Source organism: Pteropus vampyrus, unplaced genomic scaffold, assembly GCF_000151845.1.
Source record: "Pteropus vampyrus isolate Shadow unplaced genomic scaffold, Pvam_2.0 Scaffold218, whole genome shotgun sequence".
Lineage (NCBI taxonomy): Eukaryota > Metazoa > Chordata > Mammalia > Chiroptera > Pteropodidae > Pteropus > Pteropus vampyrus.
The window spans coordinates 1,912,574-1,935,355 of record NW_011888999.1 but is presented as its reverse complement, the minus strand read 5'-3'; the positions used below and the strand labels follow the sequence as shown (position 1 = coordinate 1,935,355).

Genomic DNA, 22,782 nt, shown 5'->3' with positions numbered 1-22,782 from the left:
TCTGTTGTTGGAAAAATGTATTTTCCACATAGATCAAATCAACAACTCATTTAAGTTTACCGAACTCTAGTATACTGCTGAATGAACCATTCTGACACATATTTTACAGGAAGCTGTCATTCAGGTTAAATATCCATGCGCTGGCCGAGAGCCACAGCTTTAAGTCCTTTCCAGCCCTAAAAACTGTGACTGTAACCTTGTCATAAGGTCAGATATATTTTAGGTTATATACTTAAGTAAATGCTGGTTAGTCCTTCCCTGCTGCTCCACCTGGATGCTAGCCTTTTGTCTGTATTAATTTGTAGTTATTTTCCTGTTTTTACCTCCAGCAGAGGGCATGCAGTTCCTGCTTTCTCAGCAGCTTGGATAAGGCTAAATTAAACTGTTATGAATTGGTTTTAGATTTTATGCTTCAGTTCTCCCCTAGGCATGTGATTTGCCACTAGGCAAAAGGCACACACAACCACAGCATTCTGCACCTCTTCCAAAGCCAGTAACAGACACATGCAATAAACCTGCACAAACTTAATTTTGGGAACTTTGATCCCCATTCTCATTGCTTTGAGTCATGCTGTTCTCTGAAGCTCTGTTGGGTCTGTTTTTATACTAATTGTGGACCTAGGATATATGCATGCATTCTCATTCATTTATTCTCTACATATTCACTGATTTTCTACTATGTCCCAGACATTATTCTATCTATACCCTAGGGATTTCGCATTGGACGAAACAGACAAAAGTCTCTGCCTCAGTAAAGGCTCTATTTCTAGCGAACTGATTTCATTATTGGTTTAGAGAGGCAATCTCAGATCTGTTAGGTTTCTCTTTATAGAACGATTTTCATATCTATATCTAGTAGCAGCCCGAGGAATCTAATCTTATCTCCCAACTCTTACCCTCATAAACTGCCATAAAACAACAACAGTTCCTGAATATGTTTGCTCTGCACAGTTCATCATTCTCCCTTTGTTTAAAATGCTCTTCTGTCTCTTTTGTACTGAAAAAATTCCTGTTACTCTTCAGGTTTCACCTGAGATGTCACCTCCTTGGTGCAGCCTTCCATGATTTCCTCAGACAAGGTGATTAACATCCTCTACTGAGCTCCAAGAGCACTTTGTGTATAGAATTTAACCACGCCGTCATGTGATTGTTTATTAGCATGTTCATCATTTTCTTATATTCAAAATTTGAGAAATGGAATTGTATCTTACTCAGTTCTCTTTCCTTAATGCCTGTCATTTAATGAGTACTCAATACATATTTTTGAATGAAAGAAAAATTTAATATAGATATGACTTAGTACTATATAACTTACATATGACTATAATGAAATAGAAATGTAAATACCATATGTACATTATAAAATCTTAAAATATAGCATATATCTTAAAGGAAATCTTAAATGCTTACAAATCTATTTGTTAATAATCTTATTATGCATATAGAAGAATGCACTATCGTAATTCCAGAAGCCCATCATTCTCTTTTAGAGTCTCTTTTCTCCTGCATGGGTAACCACTATCCTGACTTCTAACAGCATAAAGTTTGAACCCTGACTTTAAAAAGAAGGGTAATGAATGCCATATTTAAATTATATAAATATCTCTTTATTTAAAAAAGAAAAATTTTAAATAATTGACATCTCTGTATCTCGGTTTTTTCAGTTAAGAGTTTGGACTTAGGATCTAAGTTTTGTTCCTGTCTTAAAATTTTATGAATTTAGTATTTAAAACTTGTCTCTCCCACTTTACTTTTTATACAACAATACCATCCGATGGTCTAACATTTCCTAAAATTTATGTATTTCATAATCATACCAGTAATTTATCCCTAATTTGAGACCTCAAGCTGTGGCCAGGTAATTTTAGTGGTACAAACTTCCTGAAGCCATCAGAAGTTATTGATCATGCAGTGCTTTCACAGAGTTGTTTACTCAATAGATGATGCTTAAACCTTTGATGAGACACTAACTATTGTTAGACAAAACATGTTGGTTTGATTTACTGGAACGTTTTCAGTGTTCTTAAGGGCAGGATATCTTCACCTCTGTTTTAGCAGTAGAGCAGAGAATATTTTGATTTTGGTAATTTAGAATTTTGGTAATTTAGAATATGATTCCCTCTTTGGGGCTCACAGTCTTTGGTCAAGGGAAAGGGGGTTACTGAGCACTGCTCAGTTATTGGAGAAGGTGTCTGAATTCACTTTCCTACCAACTACCTTCTGTTTTTTTCAAATATAACTTTATACTGTTGTGATATTAATTTATACCAGTATTTAATTTATAATAGCTCCTCTTATATATTTACTCAAGCACTGGCTACTAAAACAGAACATGTCTATGAAAATTTTAAAATTAACAAGAAATGTTAAAGATTTGAACTGCATTTGTTTAATAATTATGAAGTGTCTGTCTTGTACAGGAGTGCTATGGTAGCTATTGTGTTCTTGCCTTTCTGACTATCCGTTTATAAGTATAGGAGGCTGGGTGGCCAAACTTTTTCTATCGTGGACAGCCTTGTATCATTCCTTTTCTTCCTCTCCTACTTTGTCATTTCTCTTTAAATAAATAATTTATTTCTAAGAGTCTCCTTTTTTAAGATTAAGAGCAGTTTACCAAAAAAATATAGAGGAGAGAATTCAATTCTCTGCCCTGGTTAATATGGATAGAAGTCGTGCGTGAAGTGTATGAAGAAGAGCAGTGTCTTATTACATAGAATGATGATTTCATTAGAAGGACATAGCTGAGAAAACTTTCACCTTCCTTGTCAAAATGGAAACTAGACCTACTAAGGTTGACAATGAAGAGAGTATTCCTGTGGGAAGGGAAAGACAGTCCTGTTTAGTATATTCACCTTCCTCTTAGAGGGACTTGGGATCATTTCCCTTGTCACCAGCACACTGTCATCAAGGAATACTGTTTTCCTCTTGATTATTTAAGCCAGTTCTTTTCATTTTAATTCTTTAAGCCTCCAGTTCTTCCTGATATCTTCATAGTACAGATGAACAAAGGTGTAGAACACTTAAGTAGGACTTTTTAATGGCCCCGACATAATGAAATGGAAATAAATGGGAGTCACCCATGATCTACTCATGAGATCTGGCTTGCTCTCCCATTTTGTCCTAGATTTGGGGCTACTACTATATAAGGGACAACTTAGTAGGATTCCTCTTATAGATACCTACTTTTCTCCAACTGTAGACCTAAGTCCTACCTAAATCCCACCTTCCTTCCAGGTTTTTGTTCCTTTGAGGACATCATGTGTCCTTCCAACATTAAGATGTTCACCCTTTCAGAAGAGATCAAGCTTACCCAGAAATGATGTCAGAATCCATTAAAATTAATATAGGACACACATATTAAATGGAAGAAAAGTGATTTTATTTCATTATAGCACTTCTGGGTTAGAATTGGAAACTGAGCACCCTTCTTCAAGATGCTTTGATTTATTGGAGCTGTGACTCCATTTTTTTTTGTCCTGTGTATCTGTGAGTATACTTTTCATATCTTCAGTAAAATTTCAGTTAGCTATTATCATATATCTGGGTACATAAATAAAATTAACTGTATACTTAGTTTTTTAGAACTAAAGACTGCCGAGTAAGAGTCAATATAATTTTGTTTTATCAATGGCCTAATTAAATGAATTAAAAATAGTAGTGTAGTAACAATTTTGAATTAGGTAAGTGAAAATACTGATACTCCACATTTTCTTCAGTATAACTGTTAGTAAATGGCTGAGGGATCTATTCTTCATTCTGCAAATTTAGGAGAAAGACACTATAGTGTCTCCTGCTGAAGTTCGAACTTCATAAGCAGTCTCTGTTTGCAATAGTGTATTTTTACCGACAAAGCAAACTGGGTTTTGTCCTAGGTAGGCTTGGGTAGAGGATAAAAGCACATGGAAAATAATCGTATTTGATGTTTATTTACTAGTTATGTTATCTTAGTCAAGTTATCTGACCTCTTTGAGCTTCAGCATCCTTATTGTAAGATTGGTATAATGAAAGTATCCCCAGAGGTGATTGGGAGACGATAAAGTGATCTGTGCCAGCACAGTGTCAGGCACGAAGTAGGTGCTCTGTGTTACCACCCTCATACCCCACTGCCCCCAGATTGCCACCAAAACCGTGTCTACCAGATGTAATATTCTTATAGGCTTTTCTGGATGTGAACTTCATTTTCAGGTTTTAAGATCCAAATAGTTGTTTTTGCTGCAATAAACTTTATTTAAAGGATATTCTTTTGGTGTCTTTTTACCTACCCATTCTCATGGATCTTTCTCTACAAGGTGAAGGAGGGAAGCTTGAAATTGTTTGGCATGTATGAGAAAGGACTACTATGTATCATTAGAGGTGTGTTTCCTTTTTGAAGGACATGTCTGTGTCACTTTTATATAACTATTAATTTAGTTATTTCGGTAAACCAACTCTCAAAATAATTAAAAGTTCCAGCTCTGCTTCTGACTTGTGACCAAGTCACTTGACCTCTGAACTCAGTTTATTCTATTGAACAATACAGATCAAATGGTTCCTAAGACCTTTGTCCCCTTTCATGTTGTAATTTATAAAATCTCTTTATTCAGGAACCCAGAGCTGGAAGTGGCATGTAGCTTGCAGTTCTCAACAGTAGAGGGCACAGTGTTCCTAGTGTGCTGGGCCATTAGCCTTTGGAAACTGCATTTCTGTACCTGAAAGTTGATATTCTTGGTGATAGGAAGGAGCCAAATTCTGTAAAGTAATGTTTTGCAAAAGAGATTTCATATCCTGTTTCTAGCTGTTTAATATTTAGGTAACGCACTCAAAAAACAGAAACAAAAAAAAGATTTTGACATACTAAGGGTACTTCCTATAATTCTGTGAATAACTTCATCATCCCTTTCATCTCACTTAACCCACTAAATACTCCTGATGTAATTAGGTAATTAGTTAATTAGGTAAATGTACCTAAGTAGGTACATTTTCTCTAATCCTCACAGCAATCCTTTGAATTATGTTATTATCCTTATTTTATATAGGAAGACACCAGAACTCAGCGGTTAAGTGACTTGCCTGAAGTCTCATAATAGAGATTCAGGTTTAGATTTGCTAACTCTTAAACATGCTTTCTTTCTATCATATCATGGTTCTTACTCCTTTCCCCCAATCTAAAACAATTAGGGATGATAGCTAGGAGCAGGAGTGCCCTGAAAGTGGCCACAGAAGGAATTCTGACTTTCTCTGGTTCTGAAGTTCTTGTGGCCCTTGTTTTTCTAGATGGAAGCTTTTCCTCTGGTAAGAATTTTTTGCCATTTACGTTTAACATGATATATACAAACTGATATCCATGTTTTCAAATTTGAAACTTTTAGACTGGATTATTGAAATGTTTTTCTTTGTGGCTGCCTTAAGTGTACAGCCATATCTCATTTTACAAGAAGCCTCGGTTCTTAAGTCATTGGGTAAGGTGAAAATAGTGATGGCAAAATTGTCTTTGAAAATCCCATAGTAAGGCATCTTAGAAAGCCATATACTTCCTTTCTTTAAGTCCAGCACAGCCAGTCTTTCTTCCTTCGTTGCAAAAGATCATTGTGTTTCCTGTTGAATTTCAAATGATACAATTGGCTTTTATTTGGGAGCGATGTTGGGTGGTAATTCACATTTTTAAACACCAGAGTCTCATTCAGCATGGTGAGATGCTTAGCATATGAGTATTCTAAAACCCAGATCAAGACAAGGAATAACAGATTCATGTCTTATTTGGGGGCTCATGCTAACTTGGTGGTTCTCAAAACTTTAGCCATGCATCAAAACCACCTGGAGAGCTTGTTAAAATACAGATTCCTGGGTTCTACTCCCACAGTTTCTGATTCAGTAGGTCTGGGATTGAGTCAGAGGATTTGCATTTCTAACAGGTTCCCAGATGATGCTGTTCCTGCAGGGACCTCACATGGAGAACTGCTGTACTCCTTGAATAGAAGCAGGTGAAATAACTTTTCTATCTTCCCTTCACTCTGTGCTTTTCTTGCCCTCTTTTATTTTTAGGCAAATGGGTTGTCTCTTGGCCAACTTCATCCTGTTGTTTGGATTACTAGTTGGCCCAGAACAAGTACTTGGCCCATTCAGTAGATGCCTGTTGAATGAATGATTGAGTGAGTTAACATAGATAATGGGAGGGGTTTTTAGCACATGGACATCATTATTATATACCTGTTCCACATAAACTGCTATTTTCCTGAAGGTTGGCAGTCTTTAGTTTAAAATAGCTTATATTTTAGGACGATATATGGCAATGATCATGGATATCAAGAAGTTTGCAATTATGTCCAGTTTTGAGAAGCTTGCATTTGGGAACCTTTGATATGAATGTGAAGTGTGTGTGTGTATATGTGTGTGTGCGCACGCACGCGTGTGTGTGTAGATGTAGCCAAGTATGGGGTGTTCTGTCCGTTTTGGAATGGCCTAGGGAAGTCTTGCAGGGTCAGGCTTCTGTCTCCTTAAGGCACTAGGGAATGCAGCCCCCATCATCCTTAAGGCTCAATGGGGCTCTGTACTGTGGGGCAACTGTAAATTCATATTGTTGTATATGAATCTTACTGTGTTATAGAATTTGATAATTATATTTTAAATGGTGAGTTTATTAAGCAAAGAGGAGTCTCAAAAAATGTATTCAAAGTTCAGTTTAAGCTTAACATTATTGTCATTTTTATCATTTTTGACACGTTTTATATTATGTCGTACAAAGTCTCAGTATCCTGTGTGTTTTGTCTCTTTCAGTATAGATTAAATTTTCTTCCTTTTAAATTAATTTTACTTTTTTATGCAGAAGTATTTTTAAGTAAATTACAGACAGCATGACATTCTATTTCTAAATTCTTCTATATGCAGCTATAAAAACAAAAACAAAAACAAAAACATTTTCTTATGTAGCCAAAATAATATGATCACTCCTAATAAAATTAACAAGTTATTACTATCACCTAATACCTAGTCCATATTCAAATTAACCTAATTGTCCCTAAATTGTCCTTTATATCTTGTTTGTTCAAACTAGGGCAAAATCTAGAATCATGCATTGCATCTGGATATTATGTTTTTTAAAATTTACTTAATTTAAAACAGTCTTCTTTTAAGACACTGCCTTGCCATTGTCTTGTAAAAGTCCCACTTCTGGATTTGTCTGACTGTCCCTTCCAAGTGTCTTCAGCTTGTTCTCCTACCCTGTGTATTTCCTGGAAAATGGAAATTAGATCTAAAGGCTGGATGGACAATTGAACATTTTTGGCCAGAATTCATCATAGATAATATGTGCTTCGTGTTATACCACATGAGGAGATACATAATCCCTGCCTACCTCCCATTAGTGATGCTAACATTGATAACTAGATTAAGGTGATGGCAGCCTGATCCTCCCATTGCGAAGTTATTTTTTCCCCTTATTACAAAAGAGTATTCTCTATGGTATTACTTTGGCACTAATATGAATGTTCATTCCCCTATCATCTATTCTCCGAATGCTTTAAACACCATTTGGTAATTTTTGCCTGAATCAGTAATTTCATTAGGGTTTATACAAAACTATCATTTTTCTAATTCTTTCATTCCTTCTGCAATAGGTGACATTTAATTAAAGAGAGCTCTTTTTCATCAGCTGGGACTATTTGGTACCCTGAAATACAATTCTGTTGGAAAGGCAGGTTAAATGTCGAGTTCTTTAATTTTTTATTTCCAATTTTAAAGTAAGGTGTTGGTTTAATAGACACATTAAATGGTGGGAAATGAATATTTTTCTTGTGTTCTCTTTTTTGATATCCTTATGGACTAATGGGTTTTCATGAAATGAATATTTTAATCAACTATCATTATTCTTTTTATGTTCAATTTGTTTTATATTCAATATTCAATTTATTAATTCATTTTATGAATACTTTAGGCAATGATAGCCTTTGTGGTTGGGTCCTATGCCAATTGAACATAACTCCATTAATTTTTTTAGCAATTCCTTGCTTCCTTGAATGGCACGATGCATAGGTTTATCTGGTAGCTTCCTTGTCCCAAATGTCAGCCAGCCATGTCACTAACAAGCCCTAGTTCCTTTTAGTGAGGAATGGTATTAAACACCAAAATACTGCTCCTTGGAATGTCAGTTGTTTTGGGGATGACAATGTTTATAGAATTTTTCAGGGTCTGTTTAGTTCTTGAATCTTGATATTGAAAGTTTGGATAATGAAAATTCAGATAGTAAGGGATTAATGGGATCACATCACTATTTCCAATTCAATTTTAAAGTTATTGTGTTTTAAAGTAGCTACTTGATTTTGTAATTGTATCTTTTCTCTTACACTAAAAATCTTGACCATCAATAGCATTATTTTGTCTTACAATATAAATAAAATAATTTCAAAACAACAGTATCAATATTACTACTGCTAATAAAGCCAAATGAAGTTTAAATTTTTTGTATACTTTTTGTTGCATAGGTCGATTTTAATGGAGGAACAGATTTAATTACTTTTATGTTGATCTCATTTAATTACTTTCCTTTGAAATATGTCTTGTCTGTTTTTCTTATAGGTGGATCATTTTGGATTTAATACTGATAAAACTTTTAATCAGCGGTACCTAATAGCTGATAAACACTGGAAGAAAGATGGTGGATCAATACTTTTCTACACTGGTAATGAAGGGGACATTATCTGGTTTTGCAACAATACGGTATGTGCAGATTTGTGAAGTTCCTATGCTCTATTTTCTTTTTATTATAAATTGGAAAAAAGATTTTGTAGTATATTTGACCACGTTTAACTGTACTTAATTGTGAAGTTCTTTAAAAAATAAACAAAAGATTAAACTCACTAATAATAGAAAACCAGCAAAAGAACATGAATAGAGAGTTCACAAAAGAATAAATACAGATACCCAATAAACCTGCACGTTCAGCCTTAAAGAGTTACGTGTGAAAAGAATTAAATGCTATTATTGAACAATTCAATTTTAAAAGATTTTTTAAAAATCTCAGCTTATTTCTAGAGTAAATAAGAATATGAAGGAAATGGGAATAGGAATGTTATGGCATATAGTTTTTTATTTTATTTTTATAATGGTCTCTAGAATGTAAATACAAGGGCAAGAATTTTTGTATGTTTGTTCAGTAGTATATTCTCAGAGTCCAAGACTGCTAGGCATATAGTAGGTGCTCAATAAATATTTGTTAACTGAATAAATGAATAAAACCTGATCAAAGCCAATGCAAATAAGAAAAAAAAAGTCTAAGCTGTCAAGTAGGCACTGACATATTTTAATTTATCTTTACTACTGTCCTATCATTTTTCTTATGTTTATGATGGTGAAAAATGGTATAGCTGTTAGATTGCTTCCCTGACTATATTTGATATCTTTTATAATCCATTATTGAAACTTAATTTAGAAGGACACATGAAAGGAAGAAATTTCCTTTTTAATGTGCCAAAGATAGGATTAGAAAACTTAGACTTTCTATCAAAAACCTATTCTGTCAATTACCTTAAAGTGGAGACTGAATGATATTCTCCACTGCCAATGTCTGGCATCGTGCCTGGTATTCAGGAGATCTCACTAAACGTGTGTTGAACTGAACTGAATTGAAAGCAAAGGTATGAACCCAATAGTACTGTGTAATTATATGCCATATTTCTGATTGTTTCCTTAGGAATGTTAAGAGTTTAAATATGTTAGTTGAAAGTAAAGTAATTCCCTAAGAAATGAGATGCTAGTATGTCTATTTCTCTTTGATCAGTGAGTGACAAAGGAAATCAGAACTTGTTTTCCATCATATTCCTGCTCTGTGAAACAACCGAGTTTGCCTTGTCTCCCTTTCTCTTTCTTGTGTGACTTCTCTTTTATGCCAGGGTCATAGGGCAACTTCTCTTGTTTTTCTTTATTGTAGGCAGGCAGCCCTTCCTGCCTTTACCAGACTCCAATGCTCTGACTGGCACTGCAGCATAATCGAAAGTTTGCCAGGGAATCTCTAACCTCGGAAGTGGTAGAAAGAAAGTGTAGGAACAGTTCCAGAGACAGATTGTAGAAGGACATCCTGGTTTCATCCCAGCTCTACGCACCTTTCATTACATATTAAATTTTCTAGTTGCATATTCACATATTCTGGACATTCATTTATTGAGAGGCAGTGTATCATAGTGCTCAAGAGTGAAGACTTCTACCAGACTGATAAGGTTTGAATTCTCACTTTGCCGCTATGTTGTGTGTCTTTGGGCAACATTCTTATTCTGTGCCTCAGTTTCCCATCTGTTAAATGGGTATGTTAATAATGTCTAGTTTACAGAGTTGTCGAAGACTAAATAAGAATAGGAAACTCAGAGCAATGCTGGCACATACGTTATTAAATGTTAATATATTGCATTGACCTCATTTGAAAAATAAAAATACCCTTGAGGTAAGGGGAAATAATCACTTATTACAGTGTTAATCATTTCAATTAAATTGCTTCTTCTTAAAGCCTGGGGTCAACTCCACAGAGGTCTGGCCGTTTTGATGGATGGTCCTTACCCTTAAGAAGCTCATAGTCTGGTAGGGTAAGACACACATATAAGCAAATATCGCAACATACTAATAGAGATCTATACCTGGCACAGTGGTATTGAAAGGAGGGAGTGATCAGCACTGCCATGGTACGGCAGGCAGAGGATGGCATGCTTGAGCTGGGTGTCTATAGATAAATGGCAGAGAATGAGCAGGGTTTAAGAGAGAAAGTGGAATTATTGAAATCATCACAGATGTCAAGTTAAATTCTTCATCTTTATGTGCATAACATTTCTTTTAATTGTTCATTTATTGATCAAAACAAACAAAAAAATTTAGAGGTTCTTAGTTCTTGTTAGGGAGCAGCAGTGCATCAAAAAGCAAAAATCTGCACTAGGAAGGGCAAATAGTTTTAATATATGCTAAATCTAAATCTAATTGGTTGATGTTGGCCGCCTAGAATGCTTTGTTGAGAAGGATTCTGAAGGCACAACTGAGATAAGTGGAAAACTGCAGTGATTAATGGCTAACATTACATGTAGAAACAAGGACGTCTTATAGCACTTGATGATTATACTCTGGAGCCAGGCAGTCTGTGTTTGAATTTGACATTGCCACTTTCTAGCTATGTGACTGTAGCAGGTTATTTAAACTCTTGTGCTTCAGTGTCCTTATTTGTAAAATGGGGATAATCAAAATGCATATCTCTTAGATTGTTGTGAAAGTTAAGTGAATTAATACAAATAAAATGTTTATTTGTATTAAGTGCCTGACACATTGTAAGCACTCAATTAATATTAGCTATTGCTAGTTACTATTCATTTTCAAGTAAATAAGATTAATGTAAAACCCAAGTTAGTCCAGTATGCTTATTTGTACTGTTTTTTTCTTTTATGTTGTAAATGTCTATGAGTAGGCAGCAAACTTAAATATCCTCAGCTCTTTCTTAGACTGTTTAGCACACAGTATAATTTAAAGACTATTTTTGACATAATGTTGATTCTATGGCCAGAGTGTCAGAATAAGGAGAGCTGGAATGACTTGTGGTTGAGCAACTTGGGCTTATTTTTGTTTCACTCTAATATAGTTTGAGATCGATAGGCAACAGTGAAACAGCAATTATATAATTTATCTGTGGAATAAGTATAAATTATTGGCTTCTCAGAGAGCTCTTTTGGTCTGATTTAACATTTGTTTTATATGAGTTGCAAAAAAGGTGCAGTGACAATTTTTGTATCTTGCTTTTACCTCTGAATTTATAAATTCTTCCTAGGGGTTCATGTGGGATGTGGCTGAGGAACTGAAAGCTATGTTGGTATTTGCTGAACATCGATACTATGGAAAGTCTTTACCCTTTGGTTCTAGCTCATTCAAAGTAAGTATACTTTTTACTTTTAATTTAATTAAAAATAATTTTAGCATATTTTCAAATTATAGGTCCCACTATAAGAAAGAAATGATAGCTTTAATTTGACCTGCCTGAAATTTCAATAATTTGTATTTAATCTTTCAATTTTATATATAATTTGAACGGATTGAGACTTTTTAAAACCATATTGTTTTCATTTCTAATGCTGATCAGTCTAACTCATGTGCTGAAGCTAGCTAGCCTTCACTAGGTAAATCTTAATCCATGGCTGCACAGACAGTGGAGGGAACTTTTCATTGTTTCAAAAATGTCAGTAAACAATTCTGCTTTATAAATTACACACTTAAATTATTTGCTACTACTGGAAAAAAAATGTGAGTACTGAAATGTTTTAATCAGGTGGTTTTTTTTTTTTTTTTTTTTTTTCCAGTAAAATAAGGACCAAATCTCTATGAATCAGTGAGGCCAACTGGCCACTTGGATTTCCTTCATGAAATCCTAGTCTCATGAGGAGCTTTGGCCTTGGCCACAGACTCTAAACCTAATAAACCAGGACAATTTTTCCTCAACTAAGTCCTTCATGTACTATCTTTACGATCTTGACTATATAATTTTGCCATCTGTACTACTTAATATTTTTCTTTAAACAAATACTTTTTAGAATTAAAACTATTGGGGTAACATTGGTTAATAAAATGAAATAGATTTCAAGTGTACAATTCAATAATGCATCATATGTATATTATATCGTGTTCTAAACAACTCACTTTTTAAACTTAGCATTATCTTAACAAAGGCTTTATGTACTAGTTATTTTTTTTCTAAATTACATTAAAATAAAATAAGTATTAAATTAAAAATGTTTGTTTAGTACCTAAGATCATCATACATATCACCGGCATATACATACCATGCTTTTGGGGACCTCTGAGGAATTTGGGGTCTATAATTTTCTAGGATGCCTATTTTAAGAGGAGTTTTTATTTTTTGTTCTCAGAGGTTTTATTATCTTGTATTATAAATGAAATAAATAAGTCCTTGTGTTATAAATGAAAAGCAGAATAATTTTTTGGTATTTATTGTGCTGCATGAGAAACTCTATTCTTTAGCTTATTATTTTGCATAATTATCTGGTTACAGGAGTTGACAGGTCCTGAAACTATTAGTAAGTAGTCAACTTGTTGCAGATACAAATGTAATATCCTCTCTTAGGTCCCTATGGTTTATAATTTGTTAGCAAAATGGAGCTAAGGGCTCTCTTTGTTATGCTTTTTCTCTTTGTCTGCCCTCAGAATTTGTCAGGAGCATGGGGAATATTACAAATATTTTGCAAGGATTGGAGAAATAAAATTGCACTCAAGTATACATAGCACCATAAAAACAAAGTAAAGAATAGTGACAAGGGAGGTAAGAAGTCAGAAAGCATGCATCTTGGATAAGGGAAATGGCTAAAGGAGTAGGTTACATACATAGGAAAATGGGAAGGGAACTCTGATTCCAAATGTGCCAAATAATGGAAGGAGTCAAACAGAATGGTGAGATCAAAGCATGAAAGTCAAATAGGATAGTGTAATACAGATATAACATCTATATAGTAATTTACATCAAACCTTAGTGGCGTAAAACAACAACATGCATTTATTATCTCATATTTCCTGTAGGTAACGAATCAGGAGTGGCTCAGCTAGGTGGTTTGGTTTCAGAGGGGTCTCATGAGGTTAAGATGTCAGCTGGTGCTGCAGTCATCTGAAGGGTTGACTGGGGCTGGAGGTCCCTCTCCACTCCACACTATGGAGGTTTCACATAAGTGATATACATGCTGGGTGTTAGCAAAAGGCCTCAGTTTGTCTCCTCTTAGGTTTTTCCAAAGGCCTACTTGAGCGGCCTCATGACATGGCAGCTAGCTCCCCTCAAAGATGACAAACCAAGAGATCAAGGTGAAACTGCAGTGCTTTTTATGACCTAACATTGGAAAACACATATCACTTCCATCACATTCTGTTCATTAGAACCAAGTCACCAAGTCTAGCTCAAGTTCAAAAGTAGAGAAATTAGCCTTCACCTTGCCAAGGGAGACACTTCATTAGCCTCCACCTTGCCAAGGGAGACACTTCATTAGCCTCCTCAGCTTATCAGTACTCTGAGCTTCACCTCCCTATACCACAGTAAGGAAATTTGTCCCTGGGCAGAGAGCTAGATGGTCATGGAACTCACTTTATGTGCATCCTCTCAGGGATCAATGTCTTGTATTGCTGTTTTCCAATTTCTGAAAATAGTTGCTCCACAGGTTTGTTTTTTTTTTAACTTCAATTTTATAGTTGTTTACAACAGGCAGGCTACTTTGTTCTAGTTGATATATCAGACAATAATAATTTTTCTGATGAAGAAGGGTGAGTTTTATTTTTACTAATGATTCTTCAGTTTTCCACAGGATTTAGTTTACCTTTGTCTATGTAGTAGCCATTTTAAATGTTTGAAGATTCGAAATAAAAGTTATAATATGGCAGATGTCTGTTAAGCTTAGTATTGTATTCCATCACATTTGCTATTAAATGTTACTTGCAGTTTGTTTCTATTTTTTCTACAACCTCAACAAGATCTTTGGAAAATAGCATTTAATAGAAATTACATTTAAATGCAAAATACATTATTCTTTCCATAAACTTCAAATCACTTTATTAGCATTGCTATTGCTTTGACTAGGCATTTTAACTCAATTGCCTAGAAATTCTGTTTGGAGAAAAACTTATCTGACTCTGGCTTTTTTCTGGATCTATGCTATGCCTAAGCTGCTATTATATGTACATTTATACCCATGTTCTCTGTTATTTTTCTTTAGGATTCCAGACACTTGAATTTTCTGACATCAGAACAAGCTCTGGCTGATTTTGCAGAGTTAATCACACATTTGAGAAAGACAATACCAGGAGCTAAAAATCAACCCGTCATTGCCCTTGGGGGCTCTTATGGTGGCATGCTTGCAGCCTGGTTCAGGATGAAATTTCCTCATATGGTGGCTGGGTAAATGCATTTATGTTGGACATGTGTACGTCTTAATGATTGTCAAGGCATACTGAGAGATTTCTTTTAGGAAAACATGCTTCGTTCCATTATACTGAGAGTTCTAGTTTCTTTCTCATTAACAGCTGTTATTTTTCTCACTATTTTTGTTCAATATCAGTTTTAATTTTAAAACTTGAATTCAATGAGTTACTTTTTAAAAATTTTTTTCTCCTTCTTTGTTTTTCTTACCATTTAGAGCTCTTGCAGCCTCTGCCCCGATCTGGCAGTTTGATAATATAGTACCCTGTGGTGTATTTATGGAAATTGTAACTACAGATTATAGGAAAAGTGGCCCAAATTGTTCAGAGTGCATCCGCAGATCCTGGGATGCCATTAATCGAATCGCAGAGAATGGTAAGCTTTAATTAAGAGAATGAGATTATGGGTTTTTTTACATTTCACTTGTTAAGTTCAACATTTCCTACTCTTTCAGTATAAAATTAAAGTATAACGTGCATATTTAAACATAACATACAGAAAAGTACACAAATCGAAATATACAGCTTAATGTATTTTCATGTAGTGAGTATGTAGTATAATCAGCATCTAGATCAAGAAATTCCTTCAGAAGTCTTCTTATGCCCTTTCCAGTCACTGCCTCTTCATTTCCCAGGCTAATCATTATTCTGACTTCTGGAACTGTAGATTAATTTTGCTTGCCCTTGAATTTTTTAGTAATTGGAATGGCAACGGTATGTATTTTTTGTGTCCGCTGTCTTTCGCTCAATATTATGCTTGTCAGATACATCCATTTGTTTTATTTAGTTATGGCTTATGCATTCTCATTGCTCCATAGTGTTCCATTTGTTTGTTTGTTTGTTTATTTCAATAATATCTTTAAAACAGGAAATAATTTAGAATACTAATTCTGGTAAGCTCCATGAGATTATCCAGTTGCTGTAAAAATATCTTATTGAATGTTGAAAAAGTATTCTTGGAGAAGTAGTATAGAAGATTGAATTTTTTTTAAAATACCAAGTGAAGAATAAATGATCTGTAAAGTCTTATGTTTAGCAGTGCTTTTTAGATTTCAACATTGTGTTCTATCCTTAGGTACTGGCTTGCCTTGGCTTTCTGAAACCCTTCACTTATGCACCCCGTTAAAACATACTCAGGATATTCAGAATTTGAAAGACTGGATCTCTGAAACCTGGATAAATCTGGCAGTGGTGGACTACCCTTATGAGTCTAACTTTTTACAGCCTTTGCCTGCTTGGCCAGTCAAGGTAAGAGGAAAATGTCCTCTCATCACTTCTAATAGTGTTCATTTGTGTGTGTGTGCGCATTCTCTGACGTTCAGCATCTTGGTCAAAGCTGTCTTCTTCCTTAGTCTCTACATCTTGCTCTGCAGAATGGGATAATTATACTAACATTCTCAATAAGGTTGTACTGAGAATCAGATAAAAAAAAAATATTGGATGTGAAAACACTCTGGAAAGTGTAAAGACACATTATACTATAAAATTTAAGGTTCTTTTCCTACCAGAACTCTTTACGTATTCTTTTTAAAGCATTCCTTTGTAAAGAACATTCCTCTTAGTTTTAAAAACAAAGGCTGGCCAACATGATGGTTATTAAATTTAGAGAATATAACTGACTCTGCAGCAAGAATGAGTGCTGGAAATGTTAATAGAATTGGTGATACGAGAGCCAGGTTTCAAAAGCACTTTTAATTTAATTGTCCCTTTGAACTACTAAATGCACACCTTGCTTAAAACTTTGAAACCCAAGTGGAACAAGGTTATTTGCTATTAGAAATATTTTTCTTTACCTAAAAAAGTAGAATGACCAGTGAGTGTCTTACACATAGCAGGCTAGAGGTCAATGTGTATTGAATTAAATTGAATACAAAGTCCCTCACAGTAAGAAAACCTGGATCAAAATAATGAGAAAAAAAAAATTAAATCTGAACCAATTAATTTCCATATGTGTTTATATACTAATAATGCTTTATCTTTGTATATTATTTACGAAGCACTTTCATATACACTATCCCATTTAATCCCCACAAAAATGCTGTGGAAAAAAGAGGTATGATCTTGGTTTTGTGGAGAGGAAATTTAAGTTCGGCTAAGAGGTAGGGGATGTGGGATTTGAACTTGGGACTACCACTGTTCAGAGCTTATGATTTACCACATTGCACTGGGTTAGGAGAAGACTTAAAGGTTTGGGTGGATCACTGGCCATAGTATGACAACTATCAGAGTTAACTCTGTATACAAAGTGAGAATTACATTTGCATCTTTATGCCCACTGGAAGAACAAATGAATTGTCAAGTGATAAAAACACATGGAGAATTTCCTTGTTATTTAGAATAGAGGTTGGCAAACTTTATAAAGGACTATAGTAAATGTTTTAGGTTTTGCAGGCTGTATGGTTTCTATGACAGTTACTGAACTCTGCAGGTGTAGCAAGAAAGTTGGACATAGACAATATATAAATGAATGAGGATGACTAGGTTAAAATAGCACTTTATTTAAAACAGGCAGTGGGCTGGATTTAGCCTGGGGGCTATAGTTTGCCAATCCTGATTTAGAAAAAAAGCCAGAAGAATACAGCTTTTTAGTATTTGTTTAAAGTGTAGAACAGCCTCACTTTGGTTTTCACCTCATCTCTTTAATGTTTCCTTGGAGATATTTCACTTTTGAGTCTTAAATGTAAGTAAATATTTCACCTTTTCTCCTAATCATTCAAAGTGAGTGAGTATATCTCAAATGTTTTGTTATCTGTTTTCAATTTAGCACAATTCTTTCATTTATGTGTATGTACATTATAAAAGTTTATTTTTAAGGCAAGATAACTTTGTCTTTGCCCCATAATCACTTATTATTTCTTTTATCCAGGACTAGTTGTCGTCATTTTCTTCAGTTATTTCTTACCAACTTTATCCCTTCCTTTTGACATGTTAAGAAATTCTCGATTGCCTGTAATGTATTTATGATTCTGTTTCCTGTCTGTACCCCACCAAAAGTAATCTCCCTTTGGCTCTTGCTTGAGAAACTTCCACTGCCTACATTTGTCTTCAGTTTCAGCCTATCTGATTTGAGAATTTTTCCACTACTTGTCTCCCTCACAAACTTTCAGCCTCAGATCACTTTCTTTCACTGTTCATTCTATTTCTCCTTTCTTGACCCCCTCTCTGTTCTCCCAACCCACTAATCCCTGGAACACTACCCAGTTGGGGACCGTTCTTTCACTTGGGTAGTTCCATTTAATCAGGGCTCCTCCTCCCTCTGATACACTTCCTCCTTTTTAAAGGGCTGACAAACAGTCGTTCTTTTCTGAGTCTGTAACTCAGGCTTAGGATGGTGAGATAATATGTAACAGCTGGGTTATGGAAAAAAAGCAGGTGATTTCCAATTTTGTCTGTACCTTGTACAGTTCTGAAGGATCCATACATAGGCAGTGACTAAATGCCATTTTCTGTTTCAACTCAAGTATCATTCTTTTGTCTTTGAGCTTTGCACACTCAGACTCCATTTGCTTTTGTTTACTGTTAACAGAAGCTGCAACATTCATGCAGAAATAATCATGTACTTGGCTGATAGAACACAAGGAAGAAGAGAAAAGGGAAATAGAAAACTCCTCTGTCATTTGACTGCTCTGTCAGCATAACTACTAGGTCTCTTCTTAGCTTAAAGAGCATTTTAAAAGGATACAGAGTTTATTTTGGAAATTTTTTTTTTTTTAGCTGATAACTCACCAAATCTTTTAGCTTAGACTTCTGAGCATGCAGATAGATACTGTGAAATAATAAGACATAAAATGGAAAATCTCTTCCGTTTGTCTTGGTATTTGATAATGTATGCGACCTCTCTGGGTGGTTTAAGCGGTTTAGGTGCATTCTATGAAAAGGGAGCTTTTAATGACAAAACTAATGTGATTATCTGAGTGAGTGTGAGAGGGGTATTGAAGCCTTAGAGAATGAAATCTGTTAGAAAAGCTGAATGTATCTGCTTAATCCTTTCTCTAATGTGGATGGACCATACTCTCTGAGAGGAGATTGGTCTTTTTTTTTTTTTAAACCTATCTTCTTTCCTTCCTCTTTTAAAAAATTTTCTTTGCCCTCTTTTTCTTGCTTTTATTCAAATGCTTATCCTCATAGATGGGGGGACACCTAAATTAAGCTTTTAAGCAAATTGCTATCTTTACTTTCTCTGGTGTTCATGGGCTCAAAGGGTAGAATCTAAATATTTCGGTGCAGAGCTGATTAGTTTGGTAGTAAGTTTGGAATGTTCTACTATCTCCATGATTTCTATACTCTTTAAAACTAGAAATATTAAAATGGTCTTCTAATGTTCTTTTTAAGTTTTTTGTGGATGTTCACCTTTGCTCTGGGAAGTAGAAAGTAAATTGTTTGTCCATTTTGTATGATTCTTGAGCATCACATTATTGTTTTATTGTTTTTACTATAGCATAATGAAACAGTTTTATGATTTTATATTGCTACAGGTTCCCTTCTAAGTTTTTATCAAAAACAAATAATCATAAAAATATAAGGACAATCTAAGAATTAAGCATGAGATTACAGATTTATTTAGGCACTGTTTCTGTTATTTGTCTCTTACACTGTAACATCGGAGTTGAGTATGTGCAGTGTAGTGATTACAAATGGAAGCTTCATAGTGAGTCTATTTGAATCTGCCTTTGTCACTTCCTGGCTGTGTGGCTTTGGACAAGTTTATTAACCACTCTCTGTTTTAGTTTCCTCATTTGCAAAATGGGGATAATAGTACTTTTAATGCTTGTTAGGATCATTATGAGGATTTAATAGGACTTGGTATATAGTGAGCTAAATTGATACTAGTTATATAATAATAACAATAGCTGTTATTGTTATATAATATCAGGGAGACAGATTGTTATACCAGGACTTTTTGACCAAGATCCGAGTTCAGAACCTATATTCATAGTTTTAAGTTATATATCTGTAGCCAGACCTCTTTGAGCTTGTTTATTCCTCTGTGAAATGGGAAAGGTCATTTATATATTTCTCCCTGGGTCATTGTAATGAAAATACCTGACCTCAAGAAACATTCAATAGTGGTACTAGCAACTTCAGCCCCAGCTGCCCCTAAAATAGTGAATTTATATCATAAGTAGGAGTGCATTGCCTTATGTAGAAATTGTTTAGAAGATAGTGTTTGTTAGTATCCACAAAATAAATAGAAAATATAGTACAGGGATTACCTCCATGTTGAGTATTTTGGATGGAAGTGGTTGGCAGGGACTCTTTCCTTGTCATCTGATTAAATCATAGCCTATAGGTAAACAATCAACAGATTGCCCTCATCAGGTGGGTAGTATCTGAAAATTATCAAGTTTAAGCTGAAGTATTATATAAGGTTGAACCCAATGTGCCAATAGTTGAATGTGTTTGACTTATAAACATGGCAATTTCATAGGGTTCAAATTAACAATTTACATATGTTTTGTGTATACTACAGATCTTTAATAAAAATATATATGACTATCTCTCTTTGAATTACTACAGTCTTTGAATAAGTATAGAAGTATGAGAATAGTGCTGAGGTTTTAACAGTATGATTTCAGTATTTTTTGGAAAACTTCATTCACTCTTTGCTACCAAAATTGTTAAGGAAATGCATAGAGATATGTAGAGATTGTGTTTTTATGCTAGAGGATGATGCTTGAACTCACAAAATCTTTGAGTTACTAAGGAACTTTAGAATCACCTAAAATTAAAATATTTCCTTAGTTAATTTGCAAAAAAAAAAAAAATTAGTGATATTTTTCTGGCCTATCTAGTGGATAGGTAGAATTAATAATTGGTACTTCCTTTCTATAAGGCATTTGACAGGATGTTGCAACAGCTTTAAAAATGTTTACTTCCTCCGAACCAATAATTCCTCTAAGAATTTATTTCAAGAAAACAATTAGGGATATATGTAAAGATATAGCCCCAAGGTTGTTTATTTTAGCCTTATTTATAATGAAAGATTGAGAGTGATAACAAATGACAAATTGTAGGGTTTCTTCAACTATTTCTCAATTTCCTATCTTGATTGCTACCCTCTGGATTTTCTCATGTTGGTCAGTGTCCTTCTTAAAGTGTGGTATTCAGAACTGGACCCAGTATTCCAGGATTGCCCTTAATCTGGACATGGAATTTCTATAATCAGAGGCCAAGTTTCTGACCATGATCTTCTCTTTGTATAACTGGGGCTGCCGAAACCCAAGTATTATCAACTAGTTCTGGTCCCCAGCCATGCTTGTGTCTTCTAAAGAGTGACAGTAACTGCCCATTGCAGGGATGGCTATTCATGGGGACTCCTTTTCTTTGCCCGACAGAGGCGCAGTGTTCTAGCTCTGAGAGGGGATCTGATGCCAGCATGTGAGTCACACTCATTTGCTACTGTTCTTTTCCAAAGTTTTAGATCATTTGTTGCTGCACTTCACCCCCTTTTCCCCCTGCCCAGCTTGCACTGTCACCCTGCCTCATCTACCATGCTGTGCTTGAACATAATGCTCTTCTCTGCATTCCATGTGTCTATCTGTAGTTTTGTGCTGCATTTTGAAAGAGATGAATTCACTGTTGGTGTCTGCATTCAAGAAAGAATGCTGATTAACTCTTGGTAATAGATAGTTTAATAAATTCTGTGATTGGTTCCTGATCTCCATATTTTCTTGGGTATTTCCGATTGGCATATTTCTTAGGAACATTTTCTGAGAAAAGCGCTATATAATTAGGTATTTTTTGACTTAACATGAATAATTGAGAATTGTTAGAATAGTAAAACACCGTTTTGCCTTTTTTTCTTCAACCTGCATTTCCTTATTTCTTTAGGCTTGATAGGTTTGGAAAGCTCTCAGCTTAGTTCAATTCTCTTTCTTTATGTATATTTTAAACCCTCGTGTATAACATCACGGTTCCTTTTTTAAGGTATAGGGTGTCCCATTATTTAGACATCTTAATTTCTGACTTTTGTCACATTCAACATTTCTAAAAACTTACTGGGATTAATGCATACTCCATCACCCTTTTGGAAAGTCACATCGTCCTTGAGCTTGTTAAAGGCTGTGAGAAATCCTACAGTCAAGAAAACTGTTCACATTAGCTAAAACATTTTCTAAAATTGAAACATTTTTTCACAGAGTACATTTAACATTCTATAGAAATTTTGTTGGGCTGATACATTTGAGGAGAGGCATGGATTTTTGTTTGTTTGTTTGTTTTCTATAATTCATTTCCTCTGTCTTTTCACATTTCCCTTTTTTTCAGGAAAGGATTGCTGGAAGCTGGTCCTAGGCCAAACTGTGATGAGAGGCTGGGTTTGCTTGTAGCCACTTACCCTCCTTTCTCAGTATCTTCCTTTCTTGACTGGGCGTATAACCCCAACCCAGGCCTTGTTGCTCCTGATGCCCAGAATCTCTCTCTGAAGTGAGGTTACTGGACTCTTTCCTCCCTGGCTCCTTCTTCTCTGAATTCATTTCCTTATTGCTTTTTTTTTTTTGTCAGAATTCCCCTGTGTATATATTTTTTCTGTATGAAGTGAGAAAGGATCAGATCACTGAATTGATGTGAAGGTGTTAATAGAGGATGGAAACTTAATGTGTTTTCCTTGCGATTGGGGCTATTTACAATTTTACAAGAGGATACTACCTAAGCTGTGTAGCATAATGGATAAGATGTATATTTTATAACCAAAACGACCTAGGATTGAATCTAGCCCTGGATTACTAGCTGGATGACCTAGAATAAAGTGATTTGACTGTCCACTATTTTACATGAAGAATCAATTTCTTCATGTAAAATAGTGGACAGTAATATATCTAATAGGACTGTTTGAGGATTAAATGATGTAATGGTTGTAAAGCTAGTGCTCAATAATCA

The 22,782-nt window shown here is 34.8% G+C and overlaps 1 protein-coding gene across 6 annotated transcripts in view; it reads left to right on the top strand.

The window, feature by feature from the left end:
* PRCP (prolylcarboxypeptidase) overlaps positions 1–22,782 on the top strand; it is a 58,647-nt gene that overhangs the window by 20,478 nt on the left and 15,387 nt on the right. For all 6 annotated transcript variants that reach the window (XM_011373124.2, XM_011373122.2, XM_011373121.2 and 3 more), the window contains exons 3-7: positions 8,551–8,691; positions 11,768–11,869; positions 14,703–14,884; positions 15,123–15,280; positions 15,980–16,152. In XM_011373124.2, the coding sequence (XP_011371426.1) occupies positions 8,551–8,691; positions 11,768–11,869; positions 14,703–14,884; positions 15,123–15,280; positions 15,980–16,152 (756 nt within the window). The remainder of the gene's footprint in view (positions 1–8,550; positions 8,692–11,767; positions 11,870–14,702; positions 14,885–15,122; positions 15,281–15,979; positions 16,153–22,782) is intronic.